Source organism: Canis aureus, chromosome 23 (assembly GCF_053574225.1).
Source record: "Canis aureus isolate CA01 chromosome 23, VMU_Caureus_v.1.0, whole genome shotgun sequence".
Classification (NCBI taxonomy): domain Eukaryota; kingdom Metazoa; phylum Chordata; class Mammalia; order Carnivora; family Canidae; genus Canis; species Canis aureus.
This window is the reverse complement of record NC_135633.1, coordinates 19,228,907-19,256,294: the sequence shown is the minus strand read 5'-3', so window position 1 is coordinate 19,256,294 and position 27,388 is coordinate 19,228,907. Positions and strand designations below refer to the sequence as shown.

At 38.0% G+C, this 27,388-nt stretch overlaps 1 protein-coding gene across 10 annotated transcripts in view; it reads right to left on the bottom strand.

Moving 5' to 3' along the window:
* Positions 1-641: 641 nt before the first annotated feature.
* Positions 642-27,388, bottom strand: part of RIC3 (RIC3 acetylcholine receptor chaperone) — a 51,925-nt gene continuing 25,178 nt past the window's right edge. For 5 of the 10 annotated variants that reach the window (XM_077866601.1, XM_077866604.1, XM_077866603.1 and 2 more), the window contains 2 exons: positions 15,245-15,393; positions 642-4,284 (listed from right to left, as the gene is read on the bottom strand). In XM_077866601.1, the coding sequence (XP_077722727.1) occupies positions 3,812-4,284; positions 15,245-15,393 (622 nt within the window). In that variant the 3' untranslated portion in view covers positions 642-3,811. Of the gene's footprint in view, positions 4,285-15,244; positions 15,480-27,388 lie in introns of those variants that run through there. The other 5 variants (XM_077866602.1, XM_077866608.1, XM_077866610.1 and 2 more) reach the window with 4 other exon arrangements.

The window sequence follows — 27,388 nt, the reverse complement described above, 5'->3', positions numbered from 1 at the left end:
TGTCCTAAGAGCCTGCAGGAGGGCGGGGGGGGGGGGGGTGATTGGAAGGGCTGACAGCTTTAGAACCACTATCACGTGGGCTGAAGCTGTCCTCTGGCCACATACCAGGCTGAGAAGGGCTGAAGAATAGTTAAGGATAGAAGATACTTAGGAACTAAACCGCTCATTCCTGCAGAGGGCTTCTCTAACCGAAGTATGCCCGGGGGGTGGGGACTGGTTCTTAGGAACAAAGTAAGCAGTTTTTTTTTTTTGTTTTTTTTTTTTACCCTCAATTTGGAGTTTTTATGTGGCCAAGATCCTGCCATTACCATGGCCCAAGTCCTTGGCTCTGCCTCTGTGGGAAACCATATGCAAGTTTTTACCAGAGGTTTTTGTTGGGTTAGTGGTCAGGTTAAAGACAAATCTTTTAAATAGTCATGGCCAGGGTGACCATATATCCAAGGCAGTCCTGGTTTATACTTATTGTCCTGGCATAATTATAATTAAAGTTCTAACCTTTTCTCAAGGTGTCTTAGTTTGGACCATGGGTTATTTGATCACCTAAACCACAGAAAGTAGAGAGAGAGTGGTTTTCATAGACCACTTCTTCTAACAGTTAAAAATACCTCCATTCTTCAACATGCCTTCCTTCCTGGGCCTAGTTTGTGGTTTTTTGGTTTTTTTTTTTTCTAAGATTTATTCGTGAGAGACAGAGAGAGGATCAGAGACACAGGCAGAGGGAGAAGCAGGCTCCATACAGGGAGCCCAACTCGGAACTCGATCCCAAGTCTCCAGGATCAGGGCCTGAGCTAAAGGTGGTGCTAAACCGCTGAGCCACCAGGCTGCCCCTGGGCCTAGTTTTTTAGAGCATGTGCACCAGTAGTCCTGGAGTTCACAAGGCACTTTCCTTATGCTCCTATTATGACCAGGAAAGAGGCTCTCCTGACTGGTTCACCCACCTAACCAAGCATGGTTCCAGGAAAGGACCATGGACAGGAAAATAAGGTGAGGCCCTTAGTTCCAAGGCTATTTATCCCAAGAACTAGGACAGAGCACTGTGCACGGTGCTCAAAGATCACTGAGGACCTAGTACCTGATCAGGCTCACAGTTCAGACCATTTCTGAGAAGAAAGACATTAAGAAAAGAGCACACATGACAACAAAAGCCAGTCCTATGATTTTGGTCATCCCAGGTTGTATATACATATAATTGTTCTCTCTGAAGGACAAAATAATTTTGGAAAATCCAAAAAGTACTAATCTAAATGACTGATGAATACATCAAAATTTCTGAAATAGAAATACGCTAATATATCCCTGCTGTATAAGCCAGCCAAGAGCTTGGGCAGTGAGAGCCATCTAGAGCTCTTAGTACTTCTGGCAGGACCTAGTTCCATAAGCCAGTTTCTCCCAAAGATCAACATTCAAAATAAAGACTTGGTTATACAACACCTTATGTACCAGCCTCATAAAAATACCTGAACATCCATATACTTTTCACACTTGTCACTGTTTCATCCAATACCACCTTTTCTGCCAAGAATGACCATTCTGTTCCTCAGCCACCTGGAGAAGTTCTTAGCATGCCTGAAGATCAGCTCCCCAGGAAAGCTTCTTGGAAGTACTTTGGCAAAAATGATCTTTGTGTTCTTGTAGATCTGGGTCCACATCTCAATTACAATGTAAAACTTTGTATAATAAGAGTAAATTAGCTAACAGTGAGTAGTTACCACGTAGAAGGTAGGAGGGCAAATGCTGTTTTACTGGCACTGATGATTCACATTCATTCCTCCTACCCACCGTGTGAGAGCTGGACTTCTCTCCTGCATCAGATGGGAGAAAGCCAAGGCTCAGCACAGGTAAGGAGCCGACAAGAGTCTACCGATAGAAAAGGCAGGGATGGAATCCTGACCAACATTTCTCTGCCTGCAAAATTCACAATCTCAAGCCCTTTTATAGTTAATTCTTCATTTAAACAAATTGGACAAAGCTCCCACACTAAACTTTTGTTCCTTAAAAGTAGGAATTGAGCCTTTGTTCCTACCACCTAGCTCTGGACAGTGCCTGCTAAATGAATAACTGAATGCATAAGTTAGAAACAAACACACATCTCTAATAAGGAACCATACATACTAAGGCAAAAAAAGGAACCAGGGACCCAGGACTCCTTACAAATCAACTGCTTACAGTGAATGAAGGGGAAATAACAGGGAAAACAATTTATCGAAACAGTAAAGAGCACCTACATTATTTTTTTACCTTGGGCATTACATTACATCTAGATCATTTCCAGTACATTTTAAGCTGTACTCTTTAAAATGAATCAAAGGTTCTACACACGGATGCAATATACTTCTACAGACTCAATCTTCAATGACTTCTCTGTAACAAATGTTAATTTTATTAATAAGAAATGCCTACTAGTCACTGATGTGTTATCTTAATATGATCCCGTACCTTCTGAACAGCAGTCTCTATGCTTATATGTGGGATTTAAACTTTTCCTGGCATCTCAGTTGACCAGGAACAATGGAATTCCAAAAGCCCTATCTACCTTTACATCATTTCTTAGTTTTCAAGTTTTCCACATTTCATGACTAGGGATGATCCTGGAAATGTGTCCTCTTTAAATTCTCAGGTCTTACATGTAAACTGAATTCACTCATCCTTACTCGACAGGATATATGGGTGCCATCTTATCTCAAGAAGACACATGACAGGTGGCACCTTAGAGATGAGAGGCCTTTAGTTTGGTCAAAATCCTCCCAGTCTTAACCTACCTCCTGCTTCCCTCCAGCTTTCTCAAAAGACCCAGTTACTTGAATATAGAATAGTCTCTTCCCCCTGGGAACTGCTATATTGGTTCTCTGCAACAGACATACACTGCAACTTTCCTTGTGGGCTGGTGCTTTGTCTATAAGCTCAGTCCTCCTCATTTCTGTTTCAATTCATGTGGTAAGAATAAATTTCCCAGAGGGCACATTTAGAAATTACTTCTAGGCAAGGCTTGTGATTGAGTACATGGATTCTCTCCCTAGCTCTGACCCTCTGGTCTGAGGGTCTCACAGAGGAGCACCACCCTTACACAGGCTTTCATGTAGCCTTAACAGCCTCCAGCATTGGCTCTGCAGGGCAAGGACTGTGTCTATTTAAAGCTCCATCTGGCCACTGAAGGCCAGAGGTACAAAGGTGCTTCTGGGCTGACAGTTCTGTGAAACAGAACAGGGATAAAGGAAGCTAGAGATCCAGCAATACCAGATTAACAGTCTCCCAACAGGTCTCTGGACACATTCCCTGGTGATCGGGGCAGCAACAGTGCTCCTAAAAAGGCCCTCACTGAGAAGGGGCTTCAGTTCACACAGCGGAGGCTTACACTGCCTCTGGCCCCATCATACCCACTAACAAAATGTTCTCTTGAATCAGGGGACCACTAACCTGCTCAAGGCCTGCAGAGTAAGGCATCTCAGACTCTGAAACCTTCACTTTTGCAACGTTAAGTCCTCATGATGTATAAACTGATGTTTGTTCACAGGTAAACCATCTGCTACTCCTAGCATGAAGAGTCAGACCTCTGCCCCTGAGTGTACAATAGCTCAAACATATTTACTCAGTGGATCAACTCTGGTGGAGGGAAAGCATGAAGAGACAGTGAAGCTGTACTGTATTCATACTAATTACTATGGTGTTTTACAAGGTGACAGGTGTGTGAGCACCAGGAAGGATATATGATATCCATGGTAGTGGCCTGATTAGCTAAGATACTTAAACACAGAATGAAGTTCAGGGCACAGGGCCAAGGATGAAATCAGAGGAGAGAGAGGTCACCTTGGGACTAGAGTAATGGATACTTCCCCAAACCAGTAGTTTTCAACTCAAAACCCTGGGGGTTCCGCTTCCTCAAGGTGGCACCTGTATGTGCTTTATCAGGGCTGATGCCTAGGCCTTCATCTCTGAAGTCTTGGGCCCATACTTCTTTGGTGATTTCCTCTTGCTCAGTGTAAGTGTCTGCTCTGAATCCAGCATTCTCTGCCAAGACTGCGGGATCCTCTTCTTCATGAGAACAGCAGGAACAGGTTTCTGGCTTTGGGTCACATGAGGTAAGAGAATTCTCTTCCTGGGCTCTGGGGTCAGTGGGTATTTCCCAACCCAAATGGTCTGATTCTTCACCTTCTAGGACTCCCATTCTTTCTGCTATTTCTTCAGCAGAGGGCTCCCTGGGGTCAGGGTAATCCACCAGGATTGTTTTTTGCCTACGCTTGATGCAATCTGAAAGGTCATAAATTGGATAAGTCTCTTCAGGGTAACCTAGAGAAAAAAGTAACACAAATTTTTACAAAGAACATCTCTTCAACAAAAAGTATCAGGCTGTAAGAGGCTTCTCAGGCAGCAGCTATCCTATCCCAACAAATCCAGCCAAGAAACCTCTAAGATGACTCTAGCAGTTCTACAGTTTTACTTGAGTAAATCCTTAGCGCTCTGGAACACTATCCCAGTGTTTTCTGAAATACAACAGCTCAGAAGAAAATTCCTTCTTAAATGCAGGTTGGTTAGGACAGAAGAGACATCTCACCCCTCTGGCTTCTGCAGTAGTGATGAAGATTAAACAAGCAACATGAGTCTTCAGTTAAAAAAAAAACAAAAAGTACTGAACACCAGATGGAGAGAGCATAGCTCAAGGCTAATGTTTATAATTTCTATTTGGATCCATTTCCAAATCTTCCTGGGGCAGGGAGAAGATGACGACTAAGCTCTTTGAAAAGAAATACCATGAAGGCTTCTACTAATCGAAACAACTGAAATGGCTCCCAAGTGTCAGAAAGAGCGAGCACACTTCAGCAAGACCTGCCCAAGGTCCCGAAGGACAAGCCCCACGCTTCCATAAGACAGAATTCCCATTGTTGGCTTCTTAGTCTTCACAAAATGGGACAAAAGACGACAACAAACCGGTAAACAAAATGAGTAATACTGGTGCTGAATCCCAGCTATGATAATGAGGAAAGACAAAATGTTGCCAAATTAAAGAATGAAATGAAATAAATCTGTGTCAGCCAAGCTGCGCCCGAGCAGCAGATGGGCCTCGCTGGAGCTCATATGCCAGTGCTGGCAACAGCAGCTATGCATCCTACACAATGTAAAAGGCAGGAGAATTTAAAATCCATTTGCGCATTATGATAATTGGCAAGTTCAACCCTAATGCAAACTACTCTTTGCCTGCAAATTCTGAAAAGCAGAAGTCTTTTTTGATGCAGTGTAGTGTGTGTGGAGAGACATATTTTAACAACATTTACTGGTTGTTTTTTTTTTTTTTCTGATTATAAAAGTCATACAGACTCATTGTAAAAAAAATTTTAAAAACAAAGTTTTAAAAAGAAAACACAAGTCACCCAGAATCCCATCACTGATAACAATTTGTCATGTTACTTCTAGCCTTTTTATCATATATAAACATACTGTGGCGTAAAATGTTATACCCTGATTTTTTTTCATTCAACTTCTATCATGAGCATTTCTCCATACCATTAGGCATTTTAAAATTGGCTACAAAATATCCCATCGTACGGCTACATAACTGACATGACTGGCCATGCTTCTTATATAAAACATGTAGATTGTCTCCAATTTCCCCTTATTCTAAATAACATGGAAGTTAAGATCTCTGAATATACATGGATGTTCATTTCCCTATTTCTTTAAGATATACCACTAGAAATGTAAGAACCGATGGGACTAGACCTTTTCAAAGCCTGTTTTCACACTCCACCAAATTACTTTCCAGAAAAATGTATACTTTTAGTCCTACCAGTGATGTAAAAAACTGTCCATCTTATCACACCCTCATCATCACTGCCAGTAGCATGTGAAGAATCTCACTGAGTCAGTCTCAGTTCACTTGCTTATTAACTCACTGTGGACAGAAAGCTAGGTAAAACAGAGCTTAGCCACCCAAGGCCCTCACAGCCTCCTTGGTCAAGGGCAGGGGCTGGAGAAGCTTACTTGCTGGACTTGCTGCAAAATGGACTGAATACTTAAGAGAAGTCCATTTTCTGACATGTTCCTGCCTTCTCCCCATACCACGGACAAAGCTTACCTTTGAAGTCCCATGGCTATCTGCTTTGGCTTAAGAGGGGAAGATCTGCTGAAGAAAACCAGTGACTCACAAATGGGCTGCTGAGGTAGCCCATTTTCAGCCAACATCACTGGTTATTCAAGAACTTCATTAAAAATATGAGCAAGCTACAAAACTCATTGATCCTATGAAGAAGTCAGCAAGGGAACCAAACTAAGCAAACTATGTAAACAGCCCCTAAAATAAAAAAGTCAATGTTGGAAACAGGAATTAATATCAATCAACTTGTAATTGATATTCCCAGCAATCAAAATACTACCAATACTGATAAAACCCAACCAGGCTTCAATATAAAAAGGGGAGCAAATAGAAAATGAGAGTTATTAGAAATAGAAAATCTTTAAACTTGAGAAAGGTAGAAAATAGATTAAAATGGGCATGGATGGCTAAAAGCCAAATTAGTATATTAGAAATCCAACTATAGAAATTCTTTTTTTAAAAAAATAAGAAATAAATAAAAATTAAAATTAAAAAAAATAAAAAGAAATTCTTTCAAGACAGAGGTAAAAATGACAAAGAAATCGAAATTGTGAGAAAAAAACAGACTACACTGAAAACTGTTCCAGGAGGGATCCCTGGGTGGCGCAGCGGTTTAGCGCCTGCCTTTGGCCCAGGGCGCGATCCTGGAGACCCGGGATCGAATCCCACGTCGGGCTCCCGGTGCATGGAGCCTGCTTCTCCCTCTGCCTGTGTCTCTGCCTCTCTCTCTCTCTCTGTGTGTGTGACTATCATTAAAAAAAAAAAAAAAAAAAAAAAAAAACTGTTCCAGGATATCCAATCTCAGAGTTACCAGAATTCCAGAATGAGGGCATAGTAGGTTAAATGGAAGCAATAACCAAAAAAAAAAAAAAAAAAAAAAAGAATTAGAAAAGATCCTTTAGCTGAAGAAAAACTCGTCTTCACATGGAAAAGACTCACTAAATGCTAGGCAAAAATACTATGAAAAATCCACACACTCATACACACTTAGATATAGGCCAATGAACTTGCCCAAATTCAAATGTTTAAGTATTAAAAGATTATAAGTTTCCAGCCAGAAAACAAATTAGCTGACTAAAAACAGATTGCCTATTGAGAAAAAGAATCAGACTGTGCTAAGATTTCTCATTTTCAACATCAAATGAAAGATAATATAGCAATGTTTTCAGACTTATAAAAAAATTGCATGATCAAATAATTATTTGTATAAAAGTGAAAAACGGTATGTGTAGATATCCAAGTACTCAAAGTATACCAATCTATAAGGGGTTACATGAGAGGGTAGGAAGTGGAGGTACTTAAGAACACTGACAAATACAAAAAAAATAAAATAATTTGAGAAAAAACATACCATATGTGAGAAAGTGGTGAACAATGAAGAACTACCAATGTAAACTAATTATTGATAATGTGATTAGAACTTTAATGCCATTGTTGAATACTTAAAATAGGCTATATAAAATTCTATATAATTTCAACAACCTTAAGAGTCAGACAGAAAATAAATGTGATGAAGATTTTACCTTATTTGGGAATAAGGTTATATAAAAAGATTTGCAATTTGGAGGAGAAAAATTCCAAATTTCCATTTCTTTGATTACTAAGAGAGACTGAAAGACTTTTTAATGTTTTACAGTAGGGTGCATTTTTTTTTCTTTTCTGTACTGCTTACAAAGGAGGAGATCAGTTTATAAAGTATAGAACTCCTTATATACTAAAGATACCAACTTTTCAGTCATTTGTCACATATATTTTTTTCTAGTTTAGTGTTGGCTTTAAATTGTATGGTATTTTCTAGTCTATAGAAAGTAAAGGTTTTATATATTCAGGCTACATTATCCTTTCCCTTAAAATTTTCTTCATTGCTTTTAAAGAATGTATTTGTAGATTCACCTATAGTTGTAAAAAAAAAAAAAAATCCTGCATGCCCTTTACCCAGTTAATATCTTTCTAAACTACATGACAGAACCACAACTAGGACATTAATATTGATAGCTAATACACAGAACATAGCTATCACCACCACCAGGATCCTGTATGCTCTTTCACTGCCACACCTACTCTGGCCTACCCCTATTTCCTCCTTAAACCTTTGGCAACTACCAGTCTGTTCTCCATCTCTATTTTGCCATTTCAAGAATGTTATATAATTGTGCAGTATGGAACCTTTTGGAATTAGACTTTTTCACTCAGTATAATTATCTGGAAATTCATCTAGGTTGTTGCATGTATCCATAATTTCTTCTTATTGCTGAGTAACCGTTCACCTGTTAAAGGATGTTTGGGTTGTTTGCAGTTTGGGGCTACTACAAATAAAGCTGCCATAAATATTCATGTTCAAGTTTTATGTGAACCTCAGTCTTCATTTCTGTAATAAATGCCCAGGAGTGCAACTACAAGGTTGTATAGAGTTGGAGGTTTATGAAACTGCCATAATATTTCACAGAGTAAGTATACATCCCCACTAGCAATGTATGAATGGATCTAGTTTCTCCATATTCTTGCCAGCAATTGATGATGTTACTGTTTTTTATTTTAGCCATTCTGATAGAGATGTAGTGGTATTTCACTGTGATTTTAATCTGTATTTCCCTAGTGGCTAATGATGTTTAGCATCTTTTTGTGTGCTTATTTGCCACCTGTATGTCCTCTTTGGTGACAGTCTGTTCATATCTTTTGCGCATTTCCTAATTGTTTTCTACTGTTGAGTTTTGAGAGTTCTTGTATACTCTTAAAAAAAAAGGAATTATATCTAAAGATTTTATTTATTCATGAGAGACATAGAGAGACAGAGGCAGAGACATAGGCAGAGGGAGAAGCAGGCTCCATGCAGGGAGTCTGACGCAGGACTTGATCCTGGGACTCTAGGATCATGCCCTGGGCTGAAGGCGGCACTAAACCACTGAGTCACCCAGGAATCCCTAGATATAAGTCCTTTATTGGATATGTGATTTGCAAATATTTTCTCCCACTATGTAGAGCTTGTCTTTTCATTATCTTAACAGGGTCTTTTACAGAGCAAAAGTTTTAGATTTTGATGACATCCAATTTATCAATTTTTCCTCTTGTGAACTGGATTTATGATGTCAAGTCTAAAAATTCTTTGCTTAACCACAGATCCAATATTTTCTATGTATTTTTCAAAAAAGGCTTATAGTTTTATCATTTACATTTATGTTTATGATCTATTTTTAGTTAATTTTTGTGTAATATGTAGAACTTCATTTGAGGATTATTATTTTTTACTACAAATATCTGATTGCTAGAGCACCATTTGTTAAAAAGGCTATCTTTCTTCTGTTGAACTGCTTTTGTACCTTTGTCAAAAATCAGTTGTACATGTTTGTGTGGTTCTGGGTTCTCAGCTCTCTTCCTTTGATTTATAGGTCTATTCCTATACCAATATCACACAGTTTTGATTACTGTAGCTATATATAGTAAGTCTTGGAATCAGATAAGCTAATTCCTCCCACTTTCCAAATTTATTTAGTGCTTCTATTTTCTCTGCCCCTCTCTCTATATTTTAGAACAACCTCATCTGTATCTACCCCAAAAAAATGTTGCTGAGATTTTGAAAGGGGTTGCATTAATGCATTTGTCAATGTGGGAATGGATATTTGTACTATGTTGAGTCTTCTAATATATGAACATGATAGATCTCCCCCTTTAGACCTTTGATTTCTTTCATCAGGGCCATATAGCTTTCAGCAAACACATCTCATACATGTTTCACTAAATTTATACCTAAGTCTTCCATTTTTTTATTAAAAATTTTGAATCAAATTTACAATTGATATCAATGCATTCATTGCTAGCATGTAGAAATAATGATTTTTGTATATTTATCTTGTAACCTACAACCTTGCTGAACACTGGGAGTTTTTTAAGTAGGCTTCACACCCAGCATGGAGCCCAACACAGAGCTTGAATTCATGACCCTGAGATCAAGACCGGAGCTGAGATCAAGAGTCAGATGCTCTTAACAAACTGAGCCATCCAAGCACTCCAACTCTGGGACTTTTAAAAATGGATTCCTTGGGGTTTTCTACATAGGCAATCATGTAATCTTCAAAGATGAGCAGTTTTGTTTCTTCCTTTTTAATCTGTATGCCATTTCCTTTACTTGCCTTACTGCATTACCTATAATTTTTAGTATTATGCTAAATAAGAGTAGTCACTCTTGCCTGTTCCCAATCTCAGGAGGAAAGCATTCATCTTTGACTATTAAAAATAATGTTAGCTATAGGTTTTTGTAGATTCTCTTTACCAAGTTGATAAAATTCCTCTCTATTCCTATTTTTCTGAGAGTTTTTATTATGAATGGATCTTGCATTGCTTTTATGCTCAAGAAATCCTTCCCTGCTAAAGAGCCAGTATATATTCACAACCATTTTTCTATTTTTTAAAGGTTCCTCTTCTCCATCCTTAGCTACTTAGTATATCTGGAATTATTTCACTGTTAAATGTGTAAGCTCTTACTTCTGCTCAAGCAATGATGGAAACATGGGGACCTCTTTCTTTAAATAACTAGAAAACCAAATGAAATATAGGAAGCATCAATTTTCAAACATTAATAGGTAGTATAGCATGGTCCCTGAGAAAAGAGAAAAGAGCCCAGTGGTCTCAGACTAAAATTAAAATGTAAAGGAGGCCAGGGCAGCTAGAATTTGCAGGGAAAATACTAGAAAGAAAGGAGCTTTGTAGAGAAAGAGTTCCAGGGATCTTCAGATAGAATTCTTCATATTTTTTTTAGCTGAATTCTGCTCTATGCATATATATGAAAGAATTACCAAAGGCCAAGAAAAGAACTACTGAAAGCATTAGGCCTAAATATTCTTGGAGTTCATATATAACTGGGAATAGCTCCCGCTTCTACTAGCCAGAGTAGAAAAACACTGTGGAGCATCAGGCTGACTCCTAAGAAGGGTATCGTCTTACTAGTGGGGCTAGCTTAGCCAGATTAAATGCTGCTCTGGACCCAGTCTCACTAATCTTAAAATTAAGCCTTAAAGGAATCTAACTAATTTCTGGTAACCTGTGTGTTAAAAAGAAGTCCAACAACTACTTATAGTACTAAAACAAAATCCAGAATCCAATAATGTAAAGTTTGCAATATCCATCATCCAGTCAAAATTTACTAGGCATGCAAAAAGGGCATGAAATTAGGGTCCACAGTAAAGAAAAAAATTAGTCACTACAAATAGGCCCAAATGATAAGATCAGCAGCTAAGTCTATTCAAAAGCTATTACAAAAAAAAAAGCTATTACAAATATGCCTATTTTTAAGAAGGTATAAGAATATATGAATATATGAGAAATGAAATATTTAAAAATGAAAGATATAAAGACCCAAATAGAACTCTAGAAATGACCATACATGAGTTAAAAATACATTAAATGAGACTAAGAGCAGATCATATACTGCTGAAGAAAAGATTAAACCTAAAGACACAGCAAGAAAAATTATCCAAAATTAAGCATGGCATGAATAAAAGATCAGACTATACATGACCTGTACGGCAATTTCAAAGGTCTAACAAATGTGTAACTGGAGAATCAAAAGTGGGGAGGAGGGAAGACAGAGAGAGAGAGCGAGCGAAAGAGAAAGAGAGAGAGAGAGAAAATATATCATTAATAAAATAGTGGCCAAAGTGGTTGAGGGATGGAAATCAATCAAGGTTCTAGGCTTGTACCTTGAGAAACTAGAACAAGAAATAGCAAATTAAACCAAAAGTAAGCAGAAGGAAGGAAATAGTAAAGAACAGAAATCAAGGAAATAGGAAACGGAAAAGTAGAAAAACAACAAATAAAGCCAAAATATAGTTCTTTAAAAAGATATAAACCTCTGGCTAATCTGATCAGGAAAATATTCAGAGAAATAACAAATTACCAGTATCAGGAACAGAACCAAAAACATCCCTACAGACCTACGCATGTTAAAAGAATAAGGGAATATAAACAACTTTATACTAATAAATTTGATGATTTAGATGAAATACATAAGTTCCTTGAAAAGAAACAATCAAAGCTCAGTCAAGAAGAAATAACTTGAAGCACTATATCTGTTAAGAAAATCAACTAGCAGTTCTATAAGTCTTACTAATAAGAAAACTTTAGGCCCTGACGGTATCACTGGAAAATTCCATACTTAAGAAAAAAAAAAATAGCAATTCTATACAGAGTCTTCCAGAAAATATAAGAAACACACTGCAATGCATCACCATGAAATCAAAACCAAAAAAATTATAAAAAAGCAAAATCACAAACCAATAGCCTTCATAAATGCAAAAATAAAGTCCTTAGCAAACTAGCCATATACAACATCATGACAAAATAAAGTTTATCCCAGAAATGTAAAATTGTTTAAATATTCAAAAAGGAAATCAATGTAATTCACTGGGTTAACAGATGAAAACAAAAATATGATCTCAGTTAACAAAAGGCCTTCTCCAAAATGCAATATCCATTCATGATTGAAAACTGTTAAAGTAACACTAGAAGGAAGCTTCCTCAACCTAAAAAAGAGCATCCATGAAAAACCAACAGCTCACATCATACTAATGGAGAACGTGTGAGTGCTTCCTCCTATCAGAAAAGCAAAGATGTCTGCTCTCAACACTTCAGTATTGTGCTAGAATTTCTGACTAGTGCAATAAGGCAAGAAAAATAAAAGACATATAGATAGATTGGAAAGTTAGAAGTATATCTGTGTATTCACAATTTGACTATATAGAAAATTCTCTGAAATTTAATCATAAGAAATCCAAAGAAAAAAAGCTACTAGAACTAAGTGTGTTTAGAAAGATGACCGGAAATGAGGTCAGAATACAAAAATAAATTGTATTTCTATATATTAGCAGTAAGCAATTAGAAATTTAAAAATAAACACATTGTCTTAAAAAATATGAAGTACTTAAGCATAACATGTACATTACAAAACATGTACAAGACCTATATGCTAAAAACTATAAACTGAGAAATTAAAGATCTAGTAAGTGGTGATATATAAAATGTTCGTGGATTGGAAGATTCAATAGTGCTATGATGTTAATTCTTCCAAACTGATCTATAGGTTCAATGTGATGCCAATCAAAATGCCACTAGGCTTTTTCATAGAAACTGACATACTGATTCTACATTTATGTGAAAATAAGGGCCTAGAATAACCAAAATATTTTGAAATAAAAGGAAAAATAAAGTTGAATTTGTAATACCTGATTTTTAAGACTTAATATACAGAGTGATAAAGACATTGTGTCATTGGCGTAAGTAAATATAGACAGGATTTCACTCCTATGTGAAATTTAAGAAACGAAACAAATGAAGAAAAAAGGAGAAACAAAAAAACCAGACTCTTAAATATAGAGAACTGGTGGTTGCCAGAAAGGTGGGTGGGATGGATGAAATAGGTGAAATCAAATTAAGAGTATACTTATCATGATGAATAATATATAGAATTATTGAATCATTATATTGTACACCTGAAACAACACTGTATGTTAATCTTACTTGAATAAAAAAATTTTAAGAAAATCCAGAATAGACCTACACATACATGGTCAACTGATTTTCAACTAACATGCCAAAGTAATTAAATATAGTCCTAATGCCTCACACCATATATAAAAACTAGTTCAAAATGGCTCCTAGGCCTAAACATAAGCTAAAACTATATAACTCTTCTAGAAGAAGAAAACATAGGAGGAGTTAGGCAAAGATCATAAAAGAGAAAAATGCTTAAACTTCATCAAAATAAAACTTCTGCTCTTTGAAAGATGCCACTAGGAAAATAAAAGAGAAAGCCACAGTGTAAGAGAAAATATTGGCAAAATACATAGCTGATAATAAACTTCTATCCAGAACATATAAAGAACTCCTGTAACTAAAAACAAAACAAACAAAAAACAACAAAAAACACCATAATCAACCCAATTAAAAAACTGGCAAGCAATGTAAACAGACACTTCACTAAAGATATATAGATGGTAAATAGGGACATTAAAAAATGACCCTTGAGACGCCTGGACGGCTCAGTGGTTGAGCGTCTGCCTTTGGCTCAGGGTATGATCCCAGGATTGAGTCCCACATCAGGCTCCCTGCATGGAGCCTGCTTCTCCCTCTGCCTGTGTCTCTGCCTCTCTCTGTGTGTCTCTCCTGAATAAATAAGTAAAATCTTAAAAAAAAAAAATTCTCATTAGTCACTGGGGAAATGCAAATTAAAATCGTAACTGAGATACCACTATACACACTAGCACGATTAAAAGTAAAAAGACGGACAATACCAATTGTTACCAAGGATGTGGCATAACTATAATACTCATAAGTTGCTGGCAGAAGGCAAAATAGCAAAGCCACTCTGGAAAGCAGGTTGACAGTTCCTAAAAATGTTGAACATACACTTAACATAAAAGCCCAGAAATAAATCTCACTCCTAGGTATATACCCAAAAGAAATAAAAATATATGTCCAAACAAAGATGTGTATGCAGAAGTTCATAGCAGCTTGATTCGTAATAGCTCAAAACTGGAGACAACACAAATGTTCCTAAAATAGTGAGTGGAGAAACAATATATCCATATAACAGAATACTACTCAGCAATTTAAAAAAAATACTGATACATTCAACACAGGACTCTCAAAATCATTATGCTAAATCATTAGAAGCCAGAGACCAAAAAAATGTGCAACATGATCCATTTATATAGAAAAGGTAAAACTGTCAGGACAGAAAGTGGTTATGTTGATGCCAGGGCATCAGGAAGGGATTCACTGTGAAGGGGAAGGGAACTTTCTGAGACAGTGTAAATGTTCTAGATATACCACTCTACATATCTGTCAAAACTCATCCAACCACACACTTAAAACTGGTTAATTTAGGGCATCCAGGAGGCTCAGGTGGTTAAGTGTTTACCTTCAGCTCAGGTCATGATCCCAGGGTCCTGGATTTGAGTTCCACATTGGGCTTCCTGCTCAGCAGGTGTCTGCTTCTCTCTCTACCCCTCCCCCTGCTGTGATCTCTCTCTCTCATGCTCTCTCTCTCTAATAAAATCTTTTTAAAAACTGGTCAATTTTATTATATATACATATAACTTTTTAAAAGCTTGTAAGTTCTCTTTTCTGGGCTGACAGCTAACCAACAAATGACAAGACACTGTTTACCTTCCCAGTCCTCCATGTAAGGGGCCTCTTCAGCTTCTTTCTCTGGAGTGGGTCTGTCTGTGAATTTTCCTTCTTTCATGACCCTGGTGATTTCTCGGAGCTGATGCAGCAACCGTTTTTCTTGGTCGGAAGTCACAGTCTGTGCTCTGCTTAGAAATATCAGACAACCCAGCCATTTAATAGTAAATGAACTCCTGGGCAATGAACACAGACATCACTAAGATCTGTCTGGATCCTAGAAGAGGAAGTCCAACAGCAGCAGGTAAGTGTTCTAGGAATTGGTCCTGGGTATGCATAGCTGATAACTGGATATGTTAATTCAATGTTCTGATTTTATAAGGTGGGGAAATGAAGGCCCAGGAAAGATCAAGTGATTGCCCAAGGTCGCATAATGAATTAAGGTCAATAATGGGACCAGACCACAGATGCTTACACTGTCAGTTCAGCGGTCCTTCAGTATACCTCACTGCCCTGATTGTCTCATCTCCAAGAGATTTCACTATTACTCTTATTACCCATTTACTATAAGCCACTTTTCTCCAAAGCAAGGTCATCAAAAGAAAATATGCTGAGCTATTAGCCTCAACTACAGAAAAATATCCTATTAGCCCAACCCTGGAATTGCCAGACTACATCTACTTCTGCAGAAATAAAGAAATACCCTAAAATTTCAAAGCTGAATCATTCTGACAAATCAGTCATTTAAACCAGAGAAACTGAGGTCCATAGAAGGGCAATTCTACATTTATTCCTATTGCTAGTTAATGTCAGCACTTGAACTACAACTAAAGTCTGACTTCTGACGGCAATTCTTAAAATGCTCAAGTTCCAATTTAGAAAACCTGGGTTTGAGTATCAATTTAGCTGAAAAACTGGGCAAAATGTCTACAAAAATAAGATGAGACTCAAGATTAATGGTAGGACTATTTTGAGAAGCATGGCATCTCAGTCACAGGCAGAAAAAGCTCTACTCAAGAGACTGAGAACTGGTTTTATCTAGTGGCAGGATTTAACAGAAGCTACTTATGCACCTCTTAGAAATCCAAAACATTTGAAGGCAATGTAAATTCATGAAGGAAAAAAGACATTTAATATTAGCCTTGTGGAGATGCCATCAATTTTTCTAAGCAGCCGGTCTCGAGCCTGTGTTCCTTTTTATGCTTAGCCTACAAACTTAAGCCTTAATGACTAACAGAGGAAAAACAGAGGAAAGAAGTATTCCTCCCTCCAATGTTAAGATGGTAAGTGAAGAAAAAGAAGGTACAACATTTCTACAGATCTCAGTGAGAAGACAACAAAAGCACCATGAGTTCCAGTTCTTCCATACTAAATGGCCTCAAAGCCATAAACTGAAGAAGCTGGTCTGTTCCACATTCAGCTAAAATCTTACATATATTGGGCCTCTTATAGTTCTGTTTTTCCTATCAGTACAGGAGTCCTGCCTTGTCACAACTGTTCATCTGCTCTCTATAATTCCTAATACTTATTATTCTTACTACAACCCACCTTGTGCAGGGCTTCTGATGCAGCTAGGGCACCCCTAGATAAAACAGCCTACTTGCTAGTATCCAATATATATAAAGAACTTATCAAACACCCAAAAGATAAATAACCCAGTTAGAAAACATGAAACAGACATTTTTCCAAAGAAGATGTACAAATGGCCAACAGGCACATGAAAAGATGCTCAACATCGCTCATCAGGGAAATGGAAATTAAAACCCCAAGGAGATAGGACCTCATATCTGTCAGAATGGCTAAAATCAACAACACAGGAAACAAGTGTTGGCAAGGATTTGGAGAAAGGGAAACCCTCTTACACAGTGGGTGGGAATGCAAACTGGTTTAGCCACTTTGGAAAAAAGTATGGAGGTTCTTCAACAAGTTAAAAATAGAACTAATCCATGATCCAGCAATTGCACTACTGACTATCCAAAGGATACAAAAATACTGATTCAAAGGGGTATATGCACCCTGATATTTATGGCAGCATTATCACCAATAGCCAAATTATAGAAAGAGCCCAAATGTCCATTGACTGATGAATGGATAAAGATGATGTGGTATATGTATCAATGGAATATTACCCAACCATGAAAAATAATTTAATCTTGCCACTTACAATGACATGAATGGAGCTAGAGAGTATTATGTTAAGCAAAGTAAGTTAGAGAAAGACAAATACTATATGATTTCACTCATATATGGAATATAAGAAACAAAACATGAACATAGGAGGAAAAAAGACAAACCAAGAAACAGACTCTTAAACTATACAGAACAAACTGAGGGTTGCTGGAGGGGAGGTGGGAGAGATGGGTTAAATGGGTGATGAGGATTAAGGATGGCACTTGTGATGAGCTCTGGGTGTTGTATGTAAGTGATAAATCACTAAATCCTATACCTGAAACTAATATTACACTGTATGTTAACTAACTGGAATTTAAATTAAAACTTGAAAGGAAAAAAAAAAAAAAAAAGAACCTACGTGTTTATCACAAAGCTCTGGCCTTGGGCTGCACATGTTACTTCTCTGGGCTGTCCTCAGTGCCTTCTCATTTTTACTGAATGAAACAGTCTTGACTCTGTTTCCTAACTCATGGGAAACCAGAACCCCTGATTTTAAAAGGGATGGCTAGGAGAAGCAGAAACAGGCAAGTGAAGCATTCACAGAGAATTCTAAGTTAAAGCATCCTCCTTTACCTCTGAACAAGCATATTCCCATTGTCCATATCATACATTAGGCAATTAATCATGGTCTACCTTACATCTTCTGGATTTATGTAATAAATATTTTTTATAGATTCCTTATTGTCTCAACTTGGTTTGACAGTCCTTGAGGGCACTGATATAAGTTCAGGACAGTACAGGCACAGTGCCATGAACATTACAAGTGCTCAATAAATATGTGCTAATTTAATTGGTCCCTATTTCTTTACCATCTATTTTCTCCCACCTCTCTTCTCTGAAATCTGCCTTCTACTCCATTTTTACCAAAACTTGAAAATCATCAATAAAGCTTTACTCTCAAGTCCAAGAATCTTTTTTTTTTTCCACATTTCATTCTTCTTGACCTCTCTGTACTATGGGCCATCCTCTCCTTAAAATGTTCTCTTCCCTTGACTATTGAGACCTTTGTATTCCTCCCACTTCTTTAATCAATCCTTGGATCTCTGATCCTGGCTCACTTTCCCCCATCTGCCTCCTAAACACATGGCTTTCCTGAAGGCTCAATCCTTGGGCTCTTACTGGTCCACTCTTACAGTCATGCCCTCAGAAGCTGACCCAGTATCACAAATTAAACCACTGCTTCTACATTGGTGATACCCACACTCTACCTCTAATCTTGACTTTTCACATGAAAACCAGTCTTATAACTCCGGTGATCTAGGCATTTCCACTTAGAGGCCTTGCCATTACTGATGGTAACCTTAAATTCACTCTTCAAAACCAGATCCCAGTTGGCCCAGGATGAGGAACAGCTGCATGAGCAGCCACATTTTGTAAGGTTGGGTATGGCAGATTCCAAGATGCTAGAAAAATAGAAGGTCAAGTTAGAAGATTTCTGATCAGACTTTTGAATGTTATAAACCCAGAGGAATCATCAAGTTCTGAATCCAAAAGTAAAGTATAGAGAGAATGAAATAGTTTCTTTCAAACACTATTCACGATTGGAACAGAATTCAGATCAGCAAAAGATTGCAGGCTACTGCCATACAGTAGGATATGTCTCAAGAATTTGATCTCACCTTTCTACGTGGCTCTGACCTCCAGCCGAATGACTTCCAAACTTGTGTCCTTAGTCCTGTCTTCAGTACCCCAATTTCCTATTATTATTTTTTATCATACATAGATATTCTGATGGCACCTCAAACATACTCAAAGCTGAACTCATGATCCTTATACCAAAGCCTTATCTTCTTTCTCCTATTCTCCTATTCTGTGTTTTTATCTTGGTTGATATAATCTTGTAGTCTGGGCCACAAATATCTAACTCATCTTTACCTCTTTCTTCTCCTTCATTGCTCTTACCCAGCTTTCCTTTTGGGGGAACTAAACCCTCTTCTGCTCATAGTGCAGAGGTTAGAGTGAAGCTATCCAACCCCTTACCTCTCCTTCAAGAGTGGCCATGGCCCATAGCCAATCATATCACTCCATCCTTTGGCTGCAGTGACTGATTCAGAGATATATACAGGATCCAAACTGGGCCAATTGTACTTTTTCCTAAAACTGGGTCTTGAATGCAGTGAAACCAGATCTGAAAACTTTTCATGTTAATTCATTCTGACAGTAGTCCTTGAAGAACCTATCCATTTGTTTCTCTCCTCTGAATCCTCAGAGCTGCTCTGGTTTCCCCTCTTTCTGAAACCTGGATCTTTAGCTATTCCTTTGATACTGTGAGCTATCCCATAAATGCCTCAAGAATTTGATCTCCAACAAATTTTCAATAAATTTTGTCTTCCAATAAATTCTGTCACCTTCTCCAAATTTCTGCTACCTAGAATCGGCTGTTTGCTACCAAGGAATCCTGAAAATAGCCTGTGATTTTTAACTTTATATTTATTCATTTATTTAAACCTGTATACCCAACATGGGGCTCAAACTCATGACCCTAAGATCAAAAGCCACATGCTCTTCTGACTGAGCCAACCAGCTTGCGATTTTCTTCCTCTTCCATCAAGTCCCCTTGATTTGGCCCCTCATTTCCACTCTCACTAGCCTATTTATTACCTTTTGCTAGAACTTTCCCTGTAATCTTCTAGCATGTAGCCACTCTGCATATCACACTAGAAGACTTACTTTTCTAAAGTACAGCAGATCATGACATTTCTCCTCAAAAGCCTTTAGAGGCATCCCACTATAAAACAATGAATTTCAAACTTCTCAGTCTACCATTCAAGACCTTCCAGTCTAGGCCAAGCTTACTTTTCTAGTTTTTCTCCCTTTACCTACCTCCCTATGCATTTATCCCAGCCCTGATACGTTCTATTCCAGTTACTCATGACTACCTGCTGTTCCAAAAACATGCCATGACTTTTTTTTTAACCTCATTTGCTGCTTGTGCTACTCTGAAATGTTTTTTCCCTGCCAAATTGTGCCTAAGGTGTCCTGCAAGGCTTATTCAAATCCCTGCTTTTCTACAGAGCTTCTTTGGTAGACAGAATAACGCTCCCTTCCCCACTCCCCAAAGAAATCCACATCTTAAGTCTTGGAACCTATAATGTTACCTTACATATAGGGGACTTACAGTTGCGATAGATTTAAAGTACAGATCAGCTGGCCTTAAAATACAGCTTACCCTGGATTATCTATGAGCGCACATGGAATTACTAGGGTCCTTAAAGATGGAAGACAGAGGCAGAAGAGGTCAGAGTAATAGGATGTAGGAAGGTCCCAACCCACTGTCATTGGCCTTGAAGATGGAGGAAAGGGTCCACTGAGCCAAGGAACGTGGGTAGCTTCTAAAACTTGAAAAAGGCAAAGAAGAGCCTCCAGCAGGGAATATAGTCCTGCCACCTTGATTTTAGCCCAGTGCAGAATGTGTAACAGAGAACTGTGAGATAATAATTATGTGTTGTTTTAAGGTAATACGTTTGTGTAATTTGTAACATCAGCCACAGAAAATTAATACCATCTTTGGAATACACTTGCTCTGAGATACAGTTTCTTAGAGAGAAAATAATACCTGCCATTGACCTCCACACAGGGCTACACAAAGCAAAATCAAACTGGGTGCCATAGGATATTCTTATTGCTGAAACAGCCTGCATTATCTGAAGTACTTTATCTACCTCATTCATTCTTTCAACATGTACTGACACTGTCAATGTACCAGCACCAGGAATACAAATTTGAACGATGAAAATTTCCTATCTTTAAGATTACAGGGTGTTTGAGTGCACAGAAAAGTTAACAGAAGATCAGAAAGTAATACGATGCTTACAATATCAGTGAATGCAGGTGGCATGGGAGCACATCAGAGGAACACCTAACCAAGTCTGAAGTTCAGGCTAAGATGTTAAGAGAAGATAATGCCTAAGGGATACCTACAAGAAAGAGTTAAAATAAGGGTGTGTGGGATAGGGGTCGAAGAGACAGGCAACAAAGGAAAAAGTTATATGCAAAGTCCTAGAAGCAAAGGCAGATGGGCATTTTAGAGAAGTAGTCCATGTGGATGGAGCACAGACAGAGTAATGAAGATAAAGCAACAAAGGTATGTAAGGGCCATGTCACCCAAGACCATGTAAGCCAAGTTAAAGAATTCTATACTTTACCGAGAGTAACAGAGACCGGTTACAGGGTTAAAGCAAAACAAAACACCATAATCCATTTGTTTGGAAGAGAAAATGAATTGAAGAGAGGCAAAATTAGAGAAAAAAACACATGAGCTACCACACGAGACAGTCCTGACCTAGGTCAGAAGTAAAGACCTCAGGGTAAATATCCCTGATGAACAAAGATGCAAAAATCATCAACAAAATATTAGCAAACCAAATCCATCCATACACTAAAAGAATCATTCACTATAATCAAGTGGGATTTACTCCAGGATGAAAGTCAATATCCACAAATCAACATGATAAACCACATTAACAAAACAAAGGATAAAATCCATAGGATCATCTCAATAGATGCAGAAAAATTATTTGACAAAATTCAACATCTATTCATGATAAACTCTCAACAGTGAGCTTAGAGGGAGCATAACTCAATATAAGCAAGGCTATATATGATGAACCCATCATATATAGATGGGTTAGATGTTAGCTAACATTCTCAATAGTGAAAAACTGAAAGCTTTTCCTCTAGATCAGGAGCAAGACAAGGATGTTCTTTCATGCCCCTTTGTTCAACATAGTACTGGAAGTTCTAAGCCAAGGCTATCAGACAAGAAAATAAAATGCATCCAGACTGGTAAGGAACAAGTAAAACTGTCACTCTTTGCAGAGGACATGATACTATACAACGAAAACTCTAAAGGCTCCACCAAAGAACTATTATTATACCTAATAAATGAATATGGTAAAGCTGCAAGGTACAAAACTAATATATAGAAATCTATTGTATAGAAACCTGCATTTGTATATAGTAATAATGAAGCAACACAAAGAAAAATTAGAACAGTCCCATTTACAATTCCACTAAAAAGAATATATACCTAGGAATAAATTTAGCCAAGGGAGTGTGTGTGAACATGACTAACACTATCTTGCACAAATCCACCATGATGACCACTCTGTGACCTGAAGCCTCCTTCAGTATAGCACTCCCCGCAATGCATGCTCTTTTTTGTTTGACCACACCCTTAAATATACCTTTGGGGTATAAGGTCCTTGATCTTCTCTGGAGTTATGACTGTGATTCTGAAACATTTCCTCCCAGGTCTCCCAGTATGTATTCCCCAATATCTAGGGCTATAAAAGCAGAACTCATGACAGGTGGGGTTATGGAGATCTACTTGTTTTGCAGATACCCACAGCACACTTCTGCTCATAAAGTCCCTTTATTAAATCACTTATTGACAAACAGGATTCTTCAGCCTTTTTTCTTCTATCTTATGGCTCTTTAGGGCTTTAGAAATCATTTTGCGTATACCCCCCTTTCAGAGAACAAGGTAAAAGACCCATACTCTGAAAACTATAAGGCAGCAATGAAAGAAACTGAAGATACCACAAATGGAAAGATATACCACATATGTGGGCTGAAAGAATATTATAGATCTACAGATTCAATGCAATCTCCATCAAAACACCAACAGCATTTTTCACAGAACTACAACACATGCTAAAATATGTACAGAACCACAGAACACCCCCAAATAGCCAAAGGCATCTTGAGAAGAAAGAACAAAGCTGGAAGTATCACAATTGCAGATTTCAAGATAAACTACAAAGTTGTAGTTATATACTTTGGTACAGTAAGGTACTGGCACAAAAACAGACAAACAGATCAATGGAATAGGAGAGAGAGCCCAGAAATAAATGCACACCTATGTGGTCAATTACTCTACAACAAAGGAGACAAGAATATACCCTGGAGAAAAGATGGTCTTTTTAATAAATGGTGTTGGGAAAACTGAAGAGCTACATGCAAAAGAATACAACTGGACCACTTTCTTACATCATACACAAAAATAAACTCAAGATGGATTAAAGATAATGTGAGACCTGAAACCATAAACTCCTAGAAGAAAACATAAGTAATGTCTTTGACATCAGCCTTAGTGGCATTCTTCTTGCTATATCTTCTCACGCAAGGAAAACAGAAGTAAAAATAAATTATTGGGATGACACTGAAATAAAAAGCTTTTGCACAGTGAAGGAAATCATCAACCAAATGAAAAGGCAATCTACTGAATGGGAGAAGATATTTATAAATGATATTTCTGATAAGTGGTTAATATCCAAAATATATAAAGAACTTCTAAATTCAACACCAAATGGCCCCCAACAAATAATCCAATTAAAAACAGGCAGAGGACTTGAACAGATATTTTCCAAAGAAGACAGACAGATGGCCAATCAACACATGAAATGATGTTCAACATCACTAATCATTGGGGAAATACAAATCAAAACCATAATAAGGTATCATCTCACACCTATCAGAATGACTAGAACCAAAAAGAAACAACAAGTGTTGGCGAGGATATAGAGAAAAAGGAACCCTTGTACACTGTTGGTAGGAATTTAAATTGTTGCAGCCACTGTGGAAAACAGTATGGAGGTTGTTCAAAAAATTAAAAATAGGACTACTATATGATCTAGTTATTCCACTACTGGGCATTTACCCAAAAAGACCAGCAACACTAATTCAGAAGTATGCACCCTGTGTTTATTGCAGCATTATTTACAGTAGCCAAGACATGGAAGCAACCCAAGTGTCATCCACTTGGGATGAATGGATAAAGATTTGTTGTGTGTACACACACACACACACACACACACACACACACGCATGTGCATGCATGTGCACTGGAATGCTATTACTAAGCATAAAAATGAATGAGATCTTGCCATTCACAACATGGATGGACTTACAGGGTATCATGCTAAATGAAATAAGTCAGACAGAGAAAAATACTAAAATACCATGATATCACTTACACGTGAAATCTAAAACAAACACACACAGAAATAGACTCAAATACAGAGAACAAGCTGATGGTTGTTGGTGGGGAGAATGGGCAAAATAGGTAAAGGACAAAAAAAATAGGTAAAGGACAGTAAGAGGTACAAACTTTCAGTTATAAAACAAGTAAGTCACATAGGTAAAAAATACCACAGAGAATATAGTCAATAATACTGAGATAATGTATGGTGACAGATGATAATTACACTTATTGTGGTAAGCACTATGTAAGATATACTGAAACTAACAGAACACTGTATGTCAACTATAATTTTTTTAAAAAGGCATTCATTCTCTAATGCATTCTTCCATTTCAACTAACACTTTTTTAGAGCCTACTGTTGGCCTGTGCTAGGCTCTGGGAATAATACAGATAATCCCTATCCTAGCAGAGCTTAGAGTCTTTTGCAGGGAGACAGACTTATTAACTAGGAAGAAATAACAAGACAGGGTGATTGATGAGATATAGGAAGTGAAGAAAAAGGTAAATCAAGAATAATATCAGATTTCTGCTTTGGGCAATTAAGTAGATGGTGGGAGCCACTTGCCAAGATGGAGAATATTAAAAGTGGAGTAGAGTCAGCTGGAGACAGATAATGGTTTTCATTTTGCACATTCTTTCAAAAGACATTTATCAACTGAAGAAGGGCAGATAATCTATGAGACATAGGACCCTGAATATAAAGGTCAGGAAATGAAGAGAAGGATCTTAGCAAAGAATGCCATGATTACCTCTTCTACCCATGATTCATGTACAAATGCTTGTCTCAAAAGTGAGTATCTACCCTTTTTCAACAATAAGAACTTCCTTAGTATCTACTATGTGAACAATGAACTAAACAGACTAAGTCTGTCCTCAGTAAGTTTATATCCCAGGAATGCATGCCATAAATCTACAGTTTCATATGCATCCTCAACATGCCTTCTCTGGCTGTTTTCTGCCTGGGTTGCACCCCACTTCTCCCTCAGGCCATGCCATGCTTCCAGGAGGTGAATGATTACAACTAGACATGCTGCTTCAGTTGTAATTCCTAGGTTAAGTTTCAGAAACCACATATTTCTGGAATTTTAAGAAAGCCTTATAATTATGGAATTAACATTCCCTAAAAGGATTTAGAAGGCTGTAAATGAACATAGTTTCTGTGTCTTTAATCCCCTCCTAGACTCTCAGAGCCTGGAGATGTGTTAAATTTTGATCTGCTATAAAAATACCGGGGTTTTGAGGCTCTTCTAATAATCACAGAAACACAGAGAAAAACAAATGCCACAGACACTAAGGTTAAAGGATATAAGCGTAAAAAAGGAAATCACGTAAAACATGGGGCTAGTTAGCCCTTTGAGTTTGAGGGTGAAGTCCCATAAGGCCTACCTGTAAGGATAGAAGGTACTAGATCATAAGTGACAGGGAGAAAGTCATCTTTTTAGAACTGGAAGATGAGAGATTTGAGAAAGGGAGCTACAAGCTATGTTCTCTTCAGTGGAAGGAGAGTCAATCCGCAGTTTCTGAGAAGTACTGTGGGAAAATGTTTTACAATCATTGCCATGTGGCAAGCTGGATTCAACAGGTTCTCAAGGAGTCCATACCTTACTTAGCATCTTACAAAGAGTAAACATTCTGAGCTAGGACCTGTGGCCCCAGAAACAATGAGATGGCACAACTCTAGCTGCAGGGTGTGGACCACTCATCTACCTTACAGAGAAGTAATCCTGGCACAAAGCGTAAAGTAGTTAAGAGTCACAGGTACTACATCACTGGCTTACTCAATGGACAGATGATATGCACAGGCTGGAAAGCAGAGCTATATGATTTGAACTAAGGGAGTGTGAACAGCAGTAATAGAAAATATCTTCCTCTTGTTTCTTACTTCAAGGCCCAGGGGTTTAGTCTCCCCGATGGGAAGCCCTGCCCACAGGTTTTCATCTATGGTTTTCATGACTCTTAGGTGTGGCATGGGTCTTCAAATGGACCAGGGCACAGATACTCTTTGAGGCTTGAGGGTCCATAAAAGGCTGGTAGTTCCCCACCTAGACTGTGAGTAGTACAAGTTAAGGGCAGAAAAGACCAGAAAAGTATAGCTGTACAAATTGGTTTAGTCACACTCCGACAAATACTTCTACATTAGATAATGATATAAGGTATTTCTCTCAGAGCTTTGTTCTTCATAAGTGCTCAACAAGTATCAAGTTTTATTACACACTTCCAGAGATATACTCATGTGTAAGTATGTACACATTCCTCTACCTCTATGGGAACAGTCTGGATAGTCATTCTGCCTTCTGAACCAAAAAGTGAAGGCTCCTGGGTGAAGACAGGCAAGGTTCATTCTCATCCTCATTTCAGCATCATTTTAGATGTTGTAGGACAAAGTCAAGCTGAGGAGCTGCAATCTGAGAATGTTTACTCTTGCCTTATCTAGCCAAAGATGCACAAGGCTGGATCCAAGGAGCTGAGAAGGATATGAGGCACTAGCACCACCAACATGGCAAACAGAGGCCATGGTGCAGCAGCAGTTTTCTTGGAAGCAGAGCCTCCACAGTGAGCCCACAGGACAGACCTCTTAACACCTGGGATTTTGCCACTCACCCTCAGTCTTTCCTCCATCTTTGTCAGAAGGTCTTGCTAAGACTGAATCCCTCTCCTTTCTCAAGCTGACATTCTGGCTTTTCCTCCCTGGCCTTCCTACATCTATATTTTCTTAGTTTTTTGTCCACTTTCATCAACCTCCTGAAGCCACCTTTTCAGATTCTCAGCCGGCCCAGTAGCAGGAGGGTGGTCTTCCCTGTAAGGCCTCCTAAAGGGCTAGCTGAACTTTGGACCCCACTTTACATGTCTAATCCTGTTCCAGAATAGAAAACACAAAATACAAATGCCTAATCACCCTTGTCCTCTTCTTTTTGTCTCAAGCAGATTTAAGAAGGCATAATTTAAAGTAAAACCAAATTATTAGACAGCTATGAAATTATCTTCCTTAGAACCTGGTTATTTCACTGGGCAAGACTGCTCATAAACTT